The sequence below is a fragment of the Motacilla alba genome, chromosome 17 (genome assembly GCF_015832195.1).
Source record: "Motacilla alba alba isolate MOTALB_02 chromosome 17, Motacilla_alba_V1.0_pri, whole genome shotgun sequence".
NCBI classification, from domain to species: Eukaryota; Metazoa; Chordata; class Aves; order Passeriformes; family Motacillidae; genus Motacilla; species Motacilla alba.
Window position 1 is genome coordinate 10084586 of NC_052032.1, and position 22001 is coordinate 10106586.

The 22001-nt window shown below is 48.6% G+C and overlaps 1 protein-coding gene across 3 annotated transcripts in view; it reads left to right on the plus strand.

The window, feature by feature from the left end:
* Positions 1-21898, plus strand: part of LHX2 (LIM homeobox 2) — a 33065-nt gene extending 11167 nt beyond the window's left edge. Inside the window, exons 1-5 of one of the 3 annotated variants that reach the window (XM_038156619.1) lie at positions 100-357; positions 3099-3304; positions 3900-4282; positions 12810-13015; positions 18787-21898. In XM_038156619.1, coding sequence (XP_038012547.1) covers positions 130-357; positions 3099-3304; positions 3900-4282; positions 12810-13015; positions 18787-19074 — 1311 coding nt within the window. In that variant the 5' untranslated portion in view covers positions 100-129 and the 3' untranslated portion in view covers positions 19075-21898. Of the gene's footprint in view, positions 1-99; positions 358-3098; positions 3305-3899; positions 4283-12809; positions 13016-18786 lie in introns of those variants that run through there. The other 2 variants (XM_038156620.1, XM_038156621.1) reach the window with 2 other exon arrangements.
* The last annotated feature ends 103 nt before the right edge of the window (positions 21899-22001 follow it).

Here is a 22001-nt window from a genome sequence, read left to right on the forward strand (position 1 = left end):
CTCATCCCCTTCGCCCGCCTTTTCTGCACCCCATCCCTTGAAAGCTCGGATCAGTGCCTGCGCCGCGCTCCGGAGAGCTCTGCCGGGGAAAAGCCCGGTGCCCAAGGAGAGACGGGGCGGCCGTGCTAGATGCATGGGGGAGGGCTCCGGTTAATGCAAGTTCTGGGCTCCTGCAGGGACCCCGACAACTGTCAGCAGCAACAGCAACTCGGGCCCTCCTCCTCTGCTTCCTCAGCGATGCTTTTCCACAGTCTTTCCGGCTCGGAGATGCACGGGGTCATCGACGAGATGGATCGGAGAACCAAAAGCGAAGCACCGGCCATCAGCTCGGCTATAGACAGGGGAGAGACGGAAACGGTAGGAGCCGAAGGAATGGGAGAGTCATGCACCCCTCTAAACATACCAAACCCCTCACAGATACAGCTTTTCCCCTAAAATAACGGATTGGGGGGAAGCGTATGCAAAATACTCAATCAGAAGAAAATTAAGCATAAAGGCACCCCAAAAGATTAAATGAAACCGTGGGGAAAGGCATGAAACTGTTAATTATTAATAATATGCATAGTAAGAGTAACGCTTGGGTGAAATGAACGGTACTGCTCTTGTGAGAAAACAGATAGACCAGCCTTTTGGTAGCGTCCAAGAACTCCTTCCCTTCCCCCAGCCTGTCCGGCCTTCCAAAGTTTTTAGGAAGAGGCAAAGTGTGGTTTTATACCGGTAACATTTTGGCACAGCAAATTTTTTTGTCTGCAGAATGGAAACACAAACACCAAAGAATCCAATTCTGTGTTATTTTTCAGGTAGGATGCCTTCGTGGAGATAGTCTTTATAGCATTTATTTAAGAAGAAAAAAATCAAACATGAGTGTCTTTAAGTTATGGGTTTTTGAAAATGATTTTAATATGTGGGTTTGTAAACATGGCAAACAGAACTAGAAGATGTGTCTCAGGGAGACGGATGGATGGGAATTTTTATAACTTTACCACATTTCATCTTGTCTGCTGATGCATAGCCCTTGTATATGAATACATTTAGATAATAAAAAGATGCATCCATCTAACTAGCATTAAGCTGGCGAAGTGGAAGAAATTTTCTAAGTGTCTTACGTGATTTAAAAATTTATGTATACTACTTTTTTTTTTTAAGAAATTACAATTCTGAACTGAAATTTTCTTGCATGTTGGTTAAAGGCTGTCTTGCAAGCTAATACAGGCGTATGCAAGGAAGATCCATCCTCAGGTTTTCAAACTTCATCAGTATGTGTTCTTTCTTGTAATGTTACATGAAATTTGCTTAAAGGTGACAGTGAGACTATTTAATCTTGAAACACCGGCTGGAGAACGGCCTTTGTACTAGAAGGGTGGGATGCGATTTCTAACCTAAACGGTTTTGGTTTTCTTTTAAAAAGCTGATATTTCTCCGTACAGTTACACAACATCCAATGATCTTTGCTGGAATAAATATTGTGTCACGATAGTTTTATATAACTGTACATAATCTATACGGATACACGTGTGTATGTAACAAATAGTGGGTTGGAATACTGGATCCTTGAATACCATTTCTAGACCGCAGAATATTTTTGTTACTGGAAGAGCAAAGCAGAAAAAATCGTTATTTCATTTAAAGTGGATTTACAGGAAACTCCTTTGGTTATAAAACGATCCCTACTCGGAGTTCAGTTAATGCCTTAAAGAAACAAGCTACCGGTGGGTTCCTGTGACCAACACCAGTGGAGTGCCAGGGTTTTATTTGTGCGGAGTTCTCCTAGCGGGAACGATGCGGTGCAAACGGGAGCGCTCGCAGAGATGGGATTTTGTGATCCCCGCAAGCACAGGATGAAAGCAATGGGTTTGGCATGTGCTGGAAAACCAGCCTCGGTTCCTTTCGGTTTCCTCCGATCAGTTGTCTTTGCTTTTGCTTTGCGCGAGGATTTAAGGCTCTAGAGGAGGTAAAAGCAAACAAACAACTTCTCCCCCGCCCCGATCCAAAACAAACTGCGTGTTGGGCACAGCTGTGAGGACATGGTTCGGGTTCTCGTGCACAAGAACAGATCTGCCGCGGGCTTTTGTGCAGAGCGGCTGAGAGTAAGTTGGGTCCGAAGTGGAAAGCAGCATTTTGCGAGGTCTGCCCCAGACGCTGCTCCACCCGAGCCTCCTCTCCCGAACGCTGTTTTAAGGTGCCTGCTGAAATAAATAAGCGTGCTTAAACGGTTCCGATATTTCTCCCTCTTTCTTGTTCGGTAGAAGTTGACAGGATATGTATGAATTTGGGGGTTTTTGAGGGTTTCGACTGGATTGCGATTTGACACTAAACTATTAAATTATATAGGGCTTATATTTAGTTTTATTGCTTCCAAGTTTATCCTAGCATAATCTAATGTGCTCTCTTGGTTTTAACCCGCTCTCATTCCTGCACGGTTCCCGCTATTTCGTTTTCCCGATTAAACATTCTGCACCTCGGATTTAGTAACGCTCATCTCCTCCGCAGCATTTACTGATCCCTTTAGCGCTTTGGGTCACAGCAGATCGCGATCCGAGTTGTTTGGAACCAGCTTGCAGAGAGCTGTGTCTGCAGCACTGTGACTACTAGGGGTTTGATCGTAATTCATTCGGAATTTTATAGCTAGGAAAATATACACACAGACGCGCTCCACATTCACGCACTCACACAGCATTAACTATGCAGACACTCTCAGTATATGCGTAATTCTAAATTTGAAAATGAGCTATCTGTGATTTGCCCTACTCTATTATTATTGCGCCTGTTTATTGAACAGCGTCTTTTCTTGGTTTGAGACTGGAAAATCCACCAGGAAAAAAAAAAAAAAAAGTTCTGGGTCTGGTCTGGACGCCTCCCCTAAAGCCAAGGTGGTTTTCTGTTTGTCTCGCCCGCTTCCCCGCCTCCTCCCGGGAAGGTGGGATGCGGCGGGACCCCGGGGACCGGGCGCGGGGCCGCTCGGGGTGGCCGGCTCGCAGCCCCCGCTCCTCTGCCAGGGGAGCAGCAGCTCGGCCCCGGCCGGCCAGGGGGAGGGGGGAGCCCAGCCGCGCTCGAGAGTTTCTCCCTCTCGCTAACGGTCTGTAATTGTTTTCCCCCAGCAGACCATGCCTTCCATCAGCAGTGACAGGGCTGCCCTGTGCGCCGGCTGCGGGGGTAAAATCTCCGACCGTTATTACCTCCTGGCTGTGGACAAACAGTGGCACATGCGCTGCCTGAAGTGCTGCGAATGTAAACTCAACCTGGAGTCCGAGCTCACCTGCTTCAGCAAGGACGGCAGCATCTACTGCAAGGAGGACTATTACAGGTACAGCCTGCCCTCGGCCGCCAGCCGGGGACGGGGACGCTGCCCGCCGCTCCCCCCCTGAGCAGCCCCCGGCCCGTGAGACTGCCGAGGGGATCCGCGGGCACGCGTGGGGCAGGCTGTGAGCTCCTCGAACCTCCCCCTGGGGCGGGAGACTCGTGCTGAGGATGAGTCCCGTGTTGCCAAGGGGGGGACGCGGCCCGGGCACAGCTTCCCCCCCGCCTGCTTTGGCTACCGGGGCCTTCACCAGGCGTGCCCCGCTCGGGCTCCTGCGCCGGCTGCGGGGCCGCAGCGGGGCCGCTCCTCGCCCGCCGGCGGTGCCTCCTGCGGCCCGGGGGTCGGTGCCTTTTCCCGGTGGGGTCTGGCGGGGCGGGAGCCGCGCCGCGAGGTGCGACACGGGACGGAGACTCGCCGCGCTTCCGCCCCGGGATGCGCTCCCGGCCGGGCTCCGCGAACGTCCCGGGTTGTGCCGCTGCCCCGGCCGAGGCGGCCGCCCCGGGGCTCGCAGCCCTTCGCCGCCCTCCGGGCAGAACCGGCGAAGGACGGGGTGGGGGGGAATGCGCCTCTCACCGTCTCCTCTGGCCTTTCTGTTTTGCAGGAGGTTTTCGGTGCAGAGATGTGCGAGATGTCACCTGGGGATTTCTGCCTCCGAGATGGTCATGAGGGCCAGGGATTTGGTATATCACTTAAATTGCTTCACTTGCACCACTTGCAACAAGATGCTGACCACTGGCGATCACTTTGGCATGAAGGACAATCTGGTGTACTGCCGCCTCCATTTCGAGACTCTCATCCAGGGGGAGTACCAGGTGCATTTCAATCACTCGGATGTAGCCGCTGGGAAGGGCCCGGCTTTGGGAGCGGGCTCTGCCAACACTTTGGGACTGCCTTATTACAATGGCGTGGGGACTGTCCAGAAGGGGAGACCCAGGAAAAGAAAAAGCCCGGGGCCTGGAGCAGATCTGGCAGCCTACAATGCAGGTAAGAGACCCTTCCCCCAGAACAGTTCAAATGGTCTGTTTCTGTTCACTTCCAAAGGGGGATTTCCGTTTATTTTAGCTTAAACTGTTAATAATAGTTTAGCTGCAGCATAATTATTGAGATCAAGTGCTGTCAAACTGCAATTACAGAAGCTAATATGTTAGCATTTTTCACTTCAGCTGGAAATAAAATGTTTTGAAGCAAGGTCATCTGGTTAAGGGGGGGAAGAAGGGGGAGTGCAGCCTGAAATAAAATCTGGAAACCAGAGATTTTAAGTTAGCACTTCAGAGGCCCGTGAATTTTCTTTAGTGGCTACACTCTAAAGCTGCTGACGGGTGGATTGTTCAGCCCTGTCCTGAGCTCTTGCACCCCAAAGCTGCGGAAGGAAGGAGAGAGAGGAAGCGGCCGTTTCCCAGGGGCTGGAGGGGGGCGGACGGGGCCGCAGGGCTGGCTGTGCCCGGGCACGGGCCGCGGGCAGCAGGTGTCTGCGGGCAGCGCGGAGCCTGCTCACACGGGAGCGAGTTCCGCTGGGGTTTTGTTCGTGAGAGGTGACTCGGAGAGGAGGCGGGAAACTCGCAGCATCCCCTCTGCAGCCCCTGCCCCTGAACCCAGCCCAGCGGCAGGAGGAACGGGAGCGAGCCTGGCAGCGGCCGGGGCTCTCTGGACCCAGCAGCAAACTTTCGGACGTGTTTCCTCGTTTAACCTCCCCACTGCCACAGCACTGTAATTTTACAGGCAAAGGAATTCGAGCAACCTCCTGCCCCCCTCCCCCCCATCCCCGCTCCGCTCTGCCCCTCGCTCCACTTCTCCGTGTAGCTGCCACCAGAACGCTGCCATCCCGGGGGCTTCGTGCGCTGCTGCTCGTATGCAAAGGGGAAAAAAAAAAGAAAAAAGATTGCACAAACAAAAATTCTTAGCTGTTGATTTTATTCGAGGACTTGGAGGCGGAGGTGGCCTTCCCCCAGTGCGGCGTTTCCCGAGCCGGGCGCTCGGGCCGTCCCGCCAGACCCTGGGCACCGAACTCGTTTCCCTGCGCCGTCCCGCGCCTCGGTGCCCTCTGTGCTTCTCCGCTGGTCCCAGCCTGTTTTCTCTTTTAACCTACCTGCTTCGGACGCGTCCCGCAGGGCACGGATCCGCCTTTCACGTGTTCTTCTTCCCCGGAGAGCGCGTTCGGTGAAGGCCAAGTTTGCTGCGGTTTGTTTGGAGCCGCATCTCTGCGCGCCCCGACAGCTGCGGGCTGCGCCGGGCGGCGCCGCTCCGCCCGCGCGGGGAGGAGGAGGAGGAACGGGGGGAGGAAGGCGCGGGGGGGACACCGAGAAGTGCAGGGACGGCGAGGAGCTCGGGCTTCGGGCCGGGGGAGGCAGCTCGGGACCGGGGGGCGGCGGGTGTTTTGCGCCTGAAGGGAGTAACGATAGCCACGGAATGGGGCGGCTTGCGCTGGAAACGGCCGGGAGAAAAGGCGCGTCTCGAACCGGCAAACGCACCTCGGGAGCGAATTTGCCAGCTATTATTGGCTGAACTAATTGCTGAATAATTTGGAAGTAGCGCAAAAAGCAGTAGCAGTCCCAGTGGTGAAGGTTGATGAAAGGTGGATGTAGTGTTCTCGCGAGTAACAGTTCAGCTTTAAAACATGCATAAAATATGCGTTTTTCCCGTTAAAAAACGTCTCCTTTTCGGAGGGATTAGCTTTTAATTGTCCTTCCGCTGTCTCCCTGTGCAGGGCAGATGTTCAGATTCAAAGGACCTGTAAACCGAATCAGCGGCATCTGTCCTGGGTGGGAGCACAGCCTGAGAAAGTCCCACTGCTCCCTGACTTCCCAAATAAACCGCCTTTCACTGCATTTTGAAAAATTCGTTTACAAAATAATTGCCGTCTGACTTTAGGTCGTTTAGAGCGTGCAACTGAAACTTTAGAGATCTTCTTTGAGTAACCCTTGGCTTCCTCACTTAAGCTATTTATCTACTTAACTATTTACTAGACCTATAATCGACTAATTTATGCGGTAATAAGTGCCATTGATCTTGGAAATCAGACTGGGTTGCTCGTTGATGAAAAATTCCACAAACGAGTAAATGACTGCAAAGCCTTGGATTTTGTGCCTTTAAAAGATAAACAATCTAAAAATGTGGTAGTTTCTCTTTTTATTTTTAGTGGAACTGGTAATTTCCTTCTCAGAAATGCATTACAAATGCACAATGTTGTCCTATGAGGGAATCTGTTCCTGGTGATTTGTGTAGAATACTTTGTGTAAATAAATCTACACCCAGAGCTGGTGGGAAAAGGGGACCCATAAACTTGGCAGAGTCGAGACTGAAATAATTTTGTAGATTGCAGCAAATATTCATCTGCAACACGAATTAGACTGACCTTTTTTTTTTTTTCCCTTTTTCTACTTAAACGAGACTCCGTTTGCAGGGGGATGATGGGTTTAGATGTGGATAGAGCCTGACAAGTGGAAAATAGCTTAGAAGGATGCTGAAACTTCAAAAAGACTTCTTTTTCTTTCTTTTCTTTTCTCTCTCTCTCTCTCTTTTTTTTTTTTTTTTTTTAAGTGTGTTCCTGTGATCATAATTTCCCCCTTCACTTGTTGGAATGGAGTTTGATGGGTTTTTTAGGTCAGTAAATCAATGGCTGAAAGCTTGCTGAACACAGAAGCACCTGTAAAGAATTCTGAATACTCCCTTTGTGAATTAGACCCCAAACCTCCCACAGTCTGCTATGTTTTATTCATTTGTATCTAGTCTGGCTTAAAGACACTAAAATATCCTGGAAAATGACAGATGTATTGCGCAAACTTGGGGCGCGACGAGCTGATAAAATACCCATAATCTGTACAAACAGCCAAGATACTAAGAAACACTTCCTTCCTCCGCTAGCAGGAAGATGCCTCGTGCTTCGCTGGGTGGGTGACGGAATATCCCGGCGGGATGGACGCCCCCGGCGGATGGGGACTGGGCTGAGGGCGGCTTTTTGCCGGGGGAGGGGAGGCTGCGGAGGAGCCCAGCTCCCGCCAGGGCTGGGGGCAGCGCCGGGGACGCCTGGAGCTCACCCTCTCAAGTGGCTGTGTCAAAAGTGGTTCGGTTTTTTTTTTTTTTTTCCCTGACAAAAATGGAAAATGGGAAAAGCCTGGAAAGTTTTGAAGAGCGAATCCCTCTTTCCTCCTCGTTTCCCTCGGGACTAAAAGCTCACAAGAAGCAAGAAGCTTCCTTGTGACTGCTGTGACAGAGCGAGCAGACGGGAATCGCGGCTTAAAATCGGATGTCTTGCAGAGATTTCCTAGGAAAAATTAGGGTTTACCCCTTTGCCCCTCTCTTCTTGCTTCTACCCTTTCTGTCCCTTCCTCCCTGGTCACATTTCGGGTCCCCGGGCGCATCTGGCCCTTCCCCAGGGGGCTGGGGTCGGGGATGGGGCAGGCGCCGGCATCGCTCCCGCCCCGGAGGGCGAGAGGGGCCCGGGACGGGCCGGGGTCCCTGGGGCAGGGCCGGGCAAGAATCTTCCCCGGGGTCGCTGGGGCAGGGCCGGGCAGGAAACTTCCCCGGGGTCGCTGGGGCAGGGCCGGGGAGCGGAGCCCGCTGCAGCCCCGCCGCCAGCCCCTTGCCCCGGCGGGCCGGACAGCGCGGAGCCCGGCTCGGCCGGGGCCGCCCGGGTTAATCGCGGAGCTCGGGGACTGACCGCGCACTCGCACCGGCCATTCAGCGCCATTCAGCTGGCTTAATTGAGGGGAAAAACCCTGGCGGCGGTTCCTCCCGCGGGGCCCGGGCCCGGCCGCCCCTCCCGGCCCCTTTGTTCTCCCGCCCCGCAGCCCCGGCCCGGCCGCGCTCCCCCCGGGGGCCACCGCGGGGCCCGGGCCTCAGGCAGCCCCGGGGGGCACCGGGACGCGCAGCCCCTTTGTCCCAGGCGCTCGGGGAAGGCCGGAGGAAGAGGGCTTCTAATCCTGCTCTCCTCCGTCCTGGCCTTGTGATGCTCGGCCTGGGCTCCTTAAAATTCACTGGCTTTATCTCCTCAGAAACACTTATTGAAAGGTCAAGGTTGAGGCAGCGCTGTTGTGTCTGTTGCTCCATGGCTTGGCAAAGACACGCTCCTTTTAGTGCTGCCAGGCACCTCAGAAGCAGCCAGGGGTACCTTGCCTGCTCCCAATGCCACAGCTTCACCCCTTTTAATGCCTGAGGTGAGAATTTCAGGAATCTGCCTTGTCCTTGTGTCTTCTCCTTCCTCCAAAGAGAAAGACTATGTCTGTTCCTGTCCCAAGTACCACTCTGAGGGCTCTGTCCCACTTCTGTCCCCTTGGAGGATGTGGCTACCACAAAGTCCTCTACAAGCTCCGACCAAACAACGAATGCGGCTGCACCCCTGCCCGGTCTAGTTAACCGCAAGTTCCCTCTCCAGGCAGCAGGAGGTTAAAACACCCCCTTGACTCCGATTACAGAAGGAAAGGGGTGTATGTTCCTGAGCCGCTACTGAGAGATAATGCACACACAACGTGTCTCTCGTTTCATCACTCTTTCAGAATCAGGATTAGTTTTCTTTCTTTTGGCATAATCTAACATGTCAAGCACAAGCTACTAAGAACAAAATTTTCCCCAAAGGAAATTTCTCTTTCTCATCTTCATGTGCCATATCCTTAACAACCTCCTAACTGCTAAGCACACACTTTGCCCCCGGTCCCAAGCCATGGGGGGCTCTGGTGATCTGAGGGTGAAGCAATGTTCCCAAGTTCTCCTCCTCTAGCAGACTTTGCTACAAAAGCACCAGCACAGCCAGCTTTATGCTCCTGTTGCTGGGTTTAGGGAGCTATAATGCATTAATCTGCAAAGGGTATTTTGGCTACCAATATCAAAACAAAATGTTTTCCTCTTAGTCTGTAGGGATGCAGTGATGCTGCCTGTGGACATCACCTTCCTGTGACCAGGTGGCCCATATGGGGCTGAGGGCGTGTGTGCTGCCACTGCTGCACCAGCCGAGGTGGGGAGGGCAGTGGCTTGGCTGCAGGCTGTGGGGAAAGGCACAGGGCCTTAGAAATGTTCTAGGGTCAAAAAAGACACTTGGCACTGCTTCAGAATTTGTTTTATCAAAAAATAGAAGTGAAACACTCATTAACTTAAGGCTCCTCTATTCGACTGGAATTCTACCAATTGTATTTCTGAAATCCCAGCAGGAGCCTGAGACTGCAATGGAATGGAAATGTTACATATGGATAGTTCAGCAATTCCTTCGGGAGATGCACAGGACACCACAAAAGAACAGGGAAGACAGTGCCTGAAAAACAGAGGGTTGCGTGAGGAGCATGTACAGTGTTAGTTTTACACCCTGATGCCTTTTGCAGAAACTCCTCAGCTCCTAAAATCTCCACTTACACCCTTGGCCCGTTCTGTGTATCTGTGCCTGCAACACCCGTGGACATTGCAGATTCTGTGAGAGATGCAGATAATACTAGACTGAATAGAATAGCCTGTTGAGGATGGTGCCAGGCACCACAACCAAACACAAGAGGGGAATTGGCACCAGCTAGGACTATTTATGTCGTATTGGGTGGCGCCTGGGAGTAGCCAAACCACTTGCACGAGGCAGCGAACGGCACACGCCCTCCTGCACTCTCAAAATCTGTTCTGCAGCTTCCATCGTAGACAAGGACGTTTTGCCACTCTCACATGGTACATGTTTACTGTCATTTTAATATTATTTTTACTTAGTAGGTAATGAGGTAAAAGGATGAGGAATTCCCAGAGTAAGTTGTTCCTTTTCCCATCAGGGCTTGATGAAAAGCTGACACCCTCATTCCGTTCTGGGAGGGTTTAGAATCAGTTTTATATCCTCGGATTCTGGATGTATCTCATTCTCTGTGGGACACATTAAAATCCAGCTCCTTGCAGCCCTGGGCTTCGTTTTGTTGCATATTAACAGGAACCAGACCTCAGTCCTGCAGACAGATATTGCGATGCATTTCCTTCTATGTCTGTCTTGTTGTTTCTTGGAGGCTTCAAAAGCCTCTAAGACAACACACAAAGTTGTCTTTTCCATTACTAATATCTAAAATTCTTTGGGTACATTTTAAAAATGAGCATGATTTGGTTTTACATTTCCATAACAGAATTTTCTGTGGGCATTATTATGTTATTTATCCCTGTGCTCTTTCTGTCAGGAATTGTGGCTATGAAGGAGACTGGAGCACATGCCATGACTCCAGATGGGCAGCTAGGTCCCAGACCTTAAACCCAAGAAGATTTGGCTACATCCCAAACAGCTCCGTTGCTACTCCATTGTTACTCTCTCCCTCTAAGTATCTTACACCTTTTAAATTCAGGTGCTTGCAGCTTTCCATGCTGCAGGAAAACAAGCAGAAATGCTTCTTATGGCCAAAGTTTGGCACAAGATCCAGAGGTCTGGAAAGGATTTATACAAATGTATGCACATGCACGCACACACGCACACAGACACTCGCATTTCTATACACAGCACCATTTTTAGCTGCTTTTTAAATTATAGGAGTACAGAGACACGGAAAAGTTTGGGGCTTTGGACACTTTGGGCATATCTGTTAAACAAACATGCTTTTGGGCTTGGAGCTGAATCTTTGCAGGCCTTGCTCTGTATTGTGCCACAGCTTTTTAGCAGGTTTTGAAAGGCTGAGGTTCATAAAGCAGCTACTGTAGCTACTGCAAACCTGCTTAGGGAAGCTGTGTGCATCTTCACTTAGGAACCTGTGCGTTTCATTATCCGTGTATTTTTTAAATCTGTGTTTGATACATGCTGTGAGAATGTGTGTGTTTTCACCAGGGCTGAGACCCGCTGGTGGACAATGGATTCAAGTAACATAGACAGACAGGTGCATGAGATGTGCTCAGTTGTAATTAATCAGCAATAGCAGACTAGTGAAAACAAGCCTGTTCATGTGTTTAAGAAACTTACCAACAATTCCTATTCAAAAGAATTTTTTGGTCATTTTCCTCATGCTGTGTAGAACAGAGAGCAATTTTAAATTACTCATAGCACAAAACTTGTAGGAAATGAAGAGGGACTTGTAGATATTTGGAGAGGAAAAGCTAATTAACAACAGTTTGTCAAGGCAAATTTTCAGCTATATTCCTAATTTTTTATTGGATTTAAGCTCAGTTCTTAATGTTATTTTAAGAAGGTTTCCATGGTTTACTGTATGCACAAATAAATGAAAAACTACTTTTGGTCTACAAGGTTATTTTGTTGGCATTCAATATTTAATACTACTTGATAATTTTTACAGTGTTCTTCTCTCACAGACCTTCTTCTTGAGCTTGATTTCTGCAAGTGTATCAAACAGTGGCATTCCTCGTTTTCAAAAGGATATGGCAGAAGGGATCATTCAAACTAGTGTTTGCAAACACTTTAAAAAAAAATGAAATATAAACATATAAATAATTAAAAAGATTTTTCATTTGGCATGCCAGTGAATATGTTGTATGAACAGCTTTATTTCTTTAGCTACTCAGATTATAGTCATAATTTGCTGTCTGGTAGCCACAAACTTTATTTTTTTTTATAGTGTTTCATTTAATGGTCTCCCTTGTACTCTACAGGGTTTAGTCTGACAGAGGAAATAATTCTGATTTTAACTAGTCTGTTCCATTGAGATTTACCTGGAGTGGATTGTGCAGCTCTCTTTGTGCGTTACAGTGCAATTTATGGTGATACCAAGTACAGTAAAACCCTTTACAGAGTTGAGGACAGCTACTGTCCTCCCACAGAAAGTGGAGGAAACATTCTGTGGAGGTGCAGACGAGGGGAAAGGAACCAGAGCTGACAGTTTAAAAGCCACAGAGGGGAAGGCCAAGGTCCTTGCAGGCTGGTTATTGTAAGGGAAGGGCTGGAAGGTGCAGAAATATCATCCAGCTGTGCCCAGGTGGGCAAGAGGCCAGTGGTCCCTGGGCTGGGCTCGCCCCAGAGCTGGCACTGCTGGGGCACCTCCAGCACTGGGGCAGCTCTGGGCCGCTCATGGCAGGAGAGACACCGAGGGATGGAGCGTGTCCAGGGCAGGGAACGGAGCCAGGAGGGGAATGGAGCCCCAGCAGGGCTGAGGGAGCTGGAAAGGGGCTCAGCCTGGAGCAAAGGAGCCTCAGAGGGACCCTGTGGCTCTGCACAGCTCCTGCCAGGAGGGGACAGCCGGGGGGTCGGGCTCTGCTCCAGGGAACGGGGACAGGACGAGGGGAAATGGCCTCAGGTTGTGCCAGGCGAGGGTCAGGGTGGATATTAGCACACTTCCCCAAAAGCAGAGGTGAAGCCCCTACCCTTGGAGGGATTCCAAAGCCAGGTGGATGTGGCACTTGGGGACATGGGTTAGTGGTGGCCTTGGCAGTGCTGTGTTAACGGCTGGACACAATGACCTCAGAGGGCTTTTCCAAACGAAACTGCTCCACAAATCCATGAACTGGAGCAAAGGCAGGTAGGGCTTGTGCCAGTACACGTGTCGTTTTAATTGCTGCACTCAGGGAAATTGCAAACAATATTGGTTGTGCAGCAAGAGATTCACAGGTCTTTCCCTGTTGTTGCCTTAAGCTTTGAGCTGCAATGAGAACGATGGCGACCACCTGGACAGAGACCAGCAATACCCCAGCAATCAGAAGACAAAGCGCATGAGGACGTCCTTCAAACACCACCAGCTGCGGACAATGAAGTCATACTTTGCTATTAACCACAATCCTGATGCCAAGGACTTGAAACAGCTAGCTCAGAAAACTGGCCTCACCAAAAGAGTTCTTCAGGTAAGAGCTGTCTTTTGCCTTGCAGAGTAATCAAAATATCAATTTTGTATTTAAAAAGCCATGGCCTTTGCTGGTTTTCGAGATATTCTTCATCATTCGTACCTTCTCTGAGACTAAGTTAGTTCCCAGAAAGTATGAGAAGAGTTATTTCTTTTCAGTTTCTCTCAAGCAGATCACTTGGGTTCTAAATTTAATGAGAATTGTGAAGGTTTGGGGCCCTGCTTGTTTTCCTGGAGTTCTTTAATTCTGGTGCATGTTTTAGCTTCCAGGCTGCCGTACAAAAAAAGTGACTTATTTTAGTTAGTGTGCTCACTGTACATAGAGAGCTTTTAGTTTAGAATTTCAGAAAACATGTCAATGCTTACCTGTGTAAGAAATTAATCAACAGTTTGAATTCATTTTATCAGGACAAGGGCTTTTGGTTCATAACTGAAGCGGACGTAAATTAAATTGTTCAAAAACTTTTACTCATCGTTTAGTAACTTAGAATGAAATGAAACTGCATTTTAAAAGTACTTTTTCTTGCTCATGGGAACACACTCCATTTGAGCTATTGTGGGAAGGAAAGGGAACAGCATTAGTTGATTCAGCTGCATTTTAATTTATAGTTCTGACTCAAGAAGTCAATTTTAATGAGCACTTACCCAAATGCCTGTACCTCGAGATAAACTTGGGCGTATAGGAGCCATGGCCTTCCAGGATTTATTGCTGAAAGTTTTTAAATGGGTCTGAATTGTAGAAAAAGGATTTGCGACCTTCCTAGAGACAGGCAGGGCTGCGAGCCCCATCCTGGGAAGCATGGTGGACAGCACAGAGCTGAGCTGGTGATCTAGGGAACAGCAGCAGTGCCCTCGCTGTAGAGACAGCCCCACGTGTCATGTAATGAGGGGACTTTGCAGAGGAGCAGAGAATGTGAGGATTTTCTAAATGCTCTGTGATACTGGAGTTGGAAGCCCTGCCCGATGTCATTGCTTTATGTACAGTTTGTCACTAGCTGCACACGTGCAGTGTGGGATGGCCTGGAAATGTAACTCTGCTTCTCAGAGTGCATTTCCTCCAATGCCTTTGTACTGCACACTGTTCTCTTAAAGTAGCCACGTTCAAACATGGCAAACTTATTCATGTTTTTAACACCTACTTCTATTTTGTTTCCCTCCAATTTAAGTTTACATTTGCAATTTAATTCATATATCTCTTGTACTACAGCTGGGGAACACAAGCCCTTTATAGGAAGCTATCATTAGTAATTAACAGCCCCAGCTAATTGTGAGCCAACTAACCTAACTGGCATCAATGCTGCTCTCTGGGGAACTGATCTTTCTTCCTGTGAGTTTAGAAAAGGAAGGTGGAGGAGGATAGCCCTGAGGAGGGGTGGTGTATTAGCTGTAGGTATGTACCTCTTCTCTCCCCAGGTGTCTGGAATAAGATTATCCACAGCCTAAGCACTTCAGGAACATAAAGCATCATTTTTCAGTGTGTGTCTTATTTTTTCTTGAATCAGTCCCCAGTAAAGTCACTACCAGAATCCTACAGAAATCACTGCATGCATTTGGACTATGCTGGTCCAGTTTCCAGTAGTAAACAAGCCTAAAATATTTCCATCCCACGTGGGGACCTATGCTGCCCTTTAGTGAGGGTTTGCTTTAGGCTGCAGGCTCTTCCTGAGCCCTCATTCATTAAACATCTCTGTGACTGAGCAGTTATTAATTACAGCAGAGTCATCACAGTGTGCGTGCAAAGAGTGAACGTAGTCTGCTTTGTGGTGTTACATCTTCTGTGTTTTGTTTCTCCACTTAGGACTTAGTGAAATTCAGAGAATCTAAATGTCTCCAGGTAGCTGTGGGAATGAGCAAAATTGGTTTAAAAATTTGTTGTTAGCAGAAGCTGTTCACACAGCTAATATGTAACAGATGCAGCAATGGAGGTGTTACAAACCAGAAAATAAAGTTATCGGAGGTGATGATCCCATTAACTTCAGTATCCAAATCCCTCACAACACTCAGCGTGTTTATTTTCAACACTCCCTCATCATATGGAGATGTTATTTCATTCCTATTTGACTTGATGGAGATGAAGAATTTGCTCCACAGATCACTGAAGAGGGAGTGCAATCTTTTCACCCCAGTAAATATCATTCTGCCTAAGTGCTGAGTGCCCAGCTCCACGCGTGCAGCCCCGCTCCCCGGAGTGTGGCAGCAGCAGCGGTGGGCCTTGCAGCTGCTTTTCATTTCTCACTGGGAGTTTTGGTCTGTATTTGCCCCTTTGATTTGAAATAGCTCAGCCTTGTGCTGATACAGTTGGACAGAAACCCACTAAATACTTCCCAATGATTTTGTTTATTCCTCAGTCCTGAAGGAATTGTGTAATTGATGTGAGATAAGTCCTTCTGGAAGGATTCTTCCAGTTCTGTGTGTCTGGGTGGTTATTTCTGCCATGCCCTTCCAGGTGCACGGCCTGAGCGGCGGGCAGCCCCGGCTCCAGCCCTGCACGGCGCTGTCCCTGCCAGGGTAATGGCCAGGGCAGGGCAGGGGCAGCCCCACGGGCAGGGGAACACCCCGGGAACAGCCCTACGGGCAGGGGAACAGCCCCACGGGCAGGGGAACAGCCCAGGAACAGCCCCACGGGCAGGGGAACAGCCCCATGGGCACGGGAACAGCCCCACAGCCTGGGGAACAGCCCGGGAACAGCCCCACGGGCACGGGAACAGCCCGGGAACAGCCCCACAGCCTGGGGAACAGCCCGGGAACAGCCCCACGGGCAGGAGAACAGCCCCACGGGCAGGGGAACAGCCCGGGAACAGCCCCACAGGCAGGGGAACAGCCCCACAGCCTGGGGAACAGCCCGAGAACAGCCCCACGGGCAGGAGAACAGCCCCACGGGCAGGGGAACAGCCCGGGAACAGCCCCACGGGCAGGAGAACAGCCCCACGGGCAGGGGAACAGCCCGGGAACAGCCCCACAGGCAGGGGAACAGCCCCACAGCCTGGGGAACAGCCCGGGAACAACCCCACTCCTCGCTCACCACTCTCTAACACGAGGGCTTTGCTGAGGATGTCAGATTTAAAGCACACGCCAGAATGTCACTATGGTGGAAATAATGTTATTCCTTCTATCATAAGACAAGGTGTTTTCAGAATTCAAATAATTAGATGTATTTTCAGTAATAATACAAATATTTATTATTATTATTATACAATTTTAAAGAGCCTTGTAACCATTAACTGATTAACCTTGGCAATATTCCAGGGGGGAAGGAAGTAAAAGCAGTCATACAATCTCTATTTTCAGATAATACTCGCAGGATTATATGATATTTCCATGTCTAACATGAATTGCCACTAATAAAGAGACAATGAACCATGTTATATGTGCAGTCCTGAAAGCAGTGTGGGTGGTCATTGGTAAGGACAGCTGAGCTCAGGTTTTCATATTAGTGAAAGATGAAGGGAAATCTATAAACACCAGGAATCTTTCTCACTTTATCTACTACACGTTTCCAAAGAACACCATAGAGCCTCTTGCCCTGGTAAGGCTAAGGAGCAGCTGCACATTTAGGAGTGTCATGTTTCCCATATTTGGGACTACTGAATATAAAAATATGGGTACTTTAATGAACATAAATGTGAAATTATGCAGAAGTAGGTGTATCTACAGCTGGCCAACTGGTTTGTCTGTTCTGTTTTAATGATGCCATGGCTACATGAACACCCATAGCGACAGCAGCCAGCTCCAAACTCCATTTCACAGCTGTTATCCTTTATGCAGTTGCCAGAAGGTATTTTAAAGAAACCAACCACTAAATTATTTTGAGGAACAAATAGAAATGATTTCTACCTGAAAGGTAAAAAGTCCTGTGGAAGTTCCAGTTGCTGTTCTTGCTGCTCCTGAGCAGCTGGTGCTTGAGCCTTGGTGGTTTGAGTGACAGAACAAAGTGCTTGGCTTCACCCACAGCCCCTGCACACGAGGGGGTCTGAGCAGTCCCACGAGAGGACACTGCAGGGAACATGGCAGGCAAAACCATCACTTTGGGGTTTGCCCCTGTTTGGCCACACTGCCGGTCTGTGGCAGGGTCGCTGCCATACTGGACTCTGATGAATTCATGGGAATATTTTTACCTGTGCTGGTTTAAGAGAACTTTTGTAAATGAAACTGATAAACGGCCTTTAAATGAGATGTTTTAACAAAGCAAATGGCAACATAAACTGGTGTAAAATACTGAGCTTTCAGAAAGAAGGACCTGTGGGGATGTGATTTATGCATGGGCCCTGAATTTGTGCCCGAGGATTATTTCCTTGTGGCATTCCCTGGAGAGAGTGTGAGAGACAGGGTGTGCACATCAAAGACCTTTGGCTGGGGGAGAAAGCTTTCCGAGGAAGGAAGAGTGCTCGGTAGGGGGAATTTGGAGCTGGAGCACCCCGAGACGGGAAGAAGGGCAGAGAGAGGTGACGCAGCCGAGGCCGGTCCCAGGCCCATCAGCTGGGACTGCAGCGGAGCACTGCCAGCTCCCGCGGCGGAGCACCCCCAGCTCCTGCAGCGGAGCACCGCCAGCTCCCGCAGCGGAGCACCCCCAGCTCCTGCGGCGGAGCACCCCCAGCTCCCGCAGCGGAGCACCCCCAGCTCCCGCAGCGGAGCACCCCCAGCTCCTGCAGCGGAGCACCCCCAGCTCCTGCAGCGGAGCACTGCCAGCTCCCGCGGCGGAGCACCCCCAGCTCCCGCGGCGGAGCACCCCCAGCTCCCGCGGCGGAGCACCTCCAGCTCCTGCGGCGGAGCACCGCCAGCTCCCGCGGCGGAGCACCCCCAGCTCCTGCAGCGGAGCACCCCCAGCTCCCGCGGCGGAGCACCCCCAGCTCCCGCGGCGGAGCACCCCCAGCTCCCGCAGCGGAGCACTGCCAGCTCCTGCGCGCCCCCTGCTCCCCTCCCTCCCGGCCCTGGGCTCAGAGCCCGTCCCATGGCAGGGCCACACAGCCCAGAGCCAGGAGCAGAATCTCTGCACGGGCTGCTGTGTCCTCAGGAGTCCCCTACACTCACTTTCCCCGTCCTTCACTCAGATAAGCAAGCAAAGAATGCAAGAAGTAGAAACCTTGGGAAAAAAATTCTGTGCGGTTGCTATTGCTACTGGAATCACAGCTTTGGATGTAATGTAGGTCTTTAAACCTTTCCAGCCCCTTTCCCCAGCATTATAGCAGTGCTGAAAACTTTTGATAAAGGAAACAGGCACAGGCAAAGGAAGCTGGAGCATTTGAGAAAGAATAAGAGAAGAGCAAGAAGGACAGTCCTTTCCAAAGAGGGGAGCACTGCAGGCGTGTGAGGGAGCTCCTGGGGCAGCAGGAGCCCGTGGGAGGGCAGGGTGCCCTGGGCTGTGCCAGCAGCACTTTGCTGGGAGATGGACAAAGGGGGAAGCTCCTGGTTTTGTGTCCATCGGGTGTGCGGTGTTGGGTCCCAGACCCACGCTGCTGGGATCGAGGGCTGTCGAGGATTCTGCACGCTGCCAAATTCTGAGCATCCTTTCACACACCTTGTGCAGGCAGCCTGCCAGCCTCCACCCTCAGCCCACTCCTGGCCTGGGCAGGCTGTTTGCAGGGATCTGAGGACAGGGAAGAAGGAATATTCTGCAAGCAGAGGCCATTTCTCACGGCTAGAACTACTTTTCTAATACGTTAGCAGTAAAAACGTCTCTCCCAATTCCAGCACTGATGAATTTGTGAATATGCTTTTGCATTTTTAAACACTGCAGGTCTTTAAATGCTGCCCTGTTATATTAAACTGTTTCAGGTTTGGTTTCAAAATGCTCGAGCCAAATTCAGACGGAACCTCTTACGTCAAGAAAACACAGGGGTGGATAAGACTTCAGACTCAACACTCCAAGCAGGGACCCCATCGGGTCCTGCCTCAGAAATATCCAATGCCTCCATGAGTCCATCCAGCACTCCCACTACTTTAACAGACTTGACTAATCCCACTATGCCAACTGTGACGTCGGTCCTGACATCGGTGCCCGGAAGTCTTGAGGTTCATGAATCTCGAAGTCCTTCACAGACAACTCTTACAAATCTTTTCTGATGACTCTTTCTTAATAATTTCTTTAAAAAAGAAATTATTCTTAGCTGAAATTCCAAGTGTATTTTAATAGAGGCTTTGAGCAACCGACTAACCACAATTAGGATCTCTCCTAAAAAACAGAAGGAAATGTAGTGTTCTGGTATAATGGAGTACGGACTGAAGAATAACTTGGAAGATCTATTGCAACACAACATTTGTGTAACTGTACAGTTTTGTGGACTGAGCAAGGGAAACAGCAATTAATTTAAGTTGGCTAAAGCTTCTGTATTTTCAAAGACTGCCATGTGCCTTATATACTGTTTTATCTACATTCTTTGGATTCCATGTCCACTTCTCTCTTTTTCTCTCTGTATATTTATGACCAGGGCAAAAAACGTTAAAGAGTTTGTTACTTTGAATAGTCCTAAGCCTTTCATTGGTTGCTTTGTTGTTTTAGAATTTTAAGGTCAAAGTCTGTTCGAATACCAGAATTTGTAAAATCTAACCAGTAATAAAACCACTTATGGAAACGACTTGGTAACGGCTGCAGTCACGTTTGACACTGGTGTCACAGCCCAGGTAGGCTGACTGGATCTCAAAGGGTTAGAAAAATGCACTTCAAGCACAGTGTCTGCCTAGGAAAAACCCTAAATATGATGTACACATTCCTCTGGTCCCAAAGTATTTATGGGTGAGAAATCCAGCTTGTACAACAGTCTAGAGAAATAACGGTAGCTGCAGGTAGGAGTTACCAGCTCATGTTAAAACTCAAACAGAAGAACTATGGCTCGTTTTGCCACAGGAAGGAAACCTGACTCCGGCCAGCATGCCTGAACCTTGCTTTGGTGCGAGGTGTGCCTTGTCCCCTGTCCTGGAGGAGGCCAGCAGGGTCCCACGGCTCTGTGGCCACAGCTGGTCCATCACCAAGGTGGGCACTGGGAGAGGTTTGCCCTAGGAAAAAGGCAGAAGTATTTCAGGTTATTTCACAACACCGGTGGGCAAAGTTGAGGCACATTGATGTTTTATAAAGTCACGGCCTTACATTTTTTGTAATGTTTTGAAGGAATAAAAAGCCAAGGAAGAATATATTGTTGACACTAAAAGTGGTTATTCCTTTAATGATTACGGACCTTTCAACACAATTGAATTCCTTCTCCCCAAAAGTCTCTGCAGAATAGAACTCATGTTTTGAGTTTTTTTCCTATTGTTTTTAAAATTGCTTTTCTGTAATAAAAGAAATACCTCAGCAAAGTTTAAATATGTATAAGAACAAGTCTACACTACGCTGTTTGCCCGGTAGGTTTAGGTTTGGAGTGGTACATAAGATGCAGATGGCTGTTCCTTTTCAAACCTGTTCCAATCAGTTCTTTCAGTCAGATGTTGGGTTGTACTGGCCAGCTCTCTAAAACTAATCCCTCATTCCCATTGGGTCAGAATTACTAAAAGATTATTCCAAACAAACAGCAAGAGAGATGCCAAGATTTGTGTTCTTTGCCCTTCTCAGGGCATTGAAGATGATTTTGTAGGCTGGACTTTTTCCTAACAGAGTTTTGGTTTTAAAAATGCTACATTTATTCACCTTTCTGAGCTGCAAATTTGCTATTCTTGTGCAAGCCAAATTCCTATCAAGACCAGGGAGAGATTTCAGAGCACGAGGACTATGGGATAGAAAAGCTGACATAATTGGGTCATTTATTAACCTTTTTAAACCTTCAGCTTAAAAAAACCCAGAGGTGAGCTATGGGCGAAGCAAGACAGCCCTCAAAGATGGGAACTGGCTGAGATCTGTGAGAGGGATTGGGGTCTGGTCACCAAACCCACGGGTGGCAGGGTCTGTTGAGCTTATGCACAGTGATGAGACATTAAAAAAGATGATTTGTGTTGAATTTATAAATGTTACAGGTTTATCCAGGACATTTTTCCTCATAATCCAAATGTCTGCTAAGGATGTTGTGCTGGTTGGTGGACTGTAACAGGTGCATATCTGCCTTTCAAAGCTGCTCTGACACGGAGATTCTGCTCTTTGTAACATTTTGTTCATTGTCAATCACCTTGGAGATTTTTTTTTTTTAACATGGTAAGCTGGATCTTTTCTTGAATTAAAAGGCAATTTTGGTCCACTGTTAAATGGTTACAGCCCATAATTAAAACCCTGTGTATTAACCTGTGAACAGTTTAAAAATACTGAATCCTGAAATCTGGAGTGTTACGGCAAATGTAGCAGAGAACAATTCCAGTGGTTCTTTAAAACTGTACTGCTATTATTTGTGATCTTGTATCTTAACTACCTGAATCCATGTGGATGGAAATACCTTTCAAATCAATTCTCAATATTGCCTTTTCAAACACCTGACCTTCATGAAGGGGAATTCTCTCATGTTAATCTTATCTGAAACCTACACGAGACAATTGGAGAAATTGTCTGGTTTAATCAAATCAGGGATTTTGCATATAAATAAGAGACAATATTCTATGTAGGGTCTTTATGTAGGTGCATTAGGATTCACTCTGGCTCCGATGACCTATGTTGTCCCCATGACTGTTTCAATCCTGTGGTATTGTTTGGTTGTTTAGAGCTTGTTGGTTTTGAATGCTGTACATTTTTTTACTACTGCAATCCTAATGTTTCTTCACATTCTTGTACAGTTCCACATTTGATGTATTAGTCTGAAATTCTGTTAAAAACATGAACAAAAATGGAAATGATATTTCTTTGGAAGTGTATTTTTACTGTATATCTAATTTGAACTAGTTGAACATACTTCTTTACATTTTGCATGATAGGTGTGTAGTTCATTTTTTAAATATAAAAGAGACTTAAAAGTAACTTAGAACAAGAATATAATGAAACTATACAAATATGGAAATACATACAATGATTTGCTACTTTTTGACTCAAGAAGTTTTTGAAATACATTTTACCTAGTTTATTTAAGATAATGCAGATT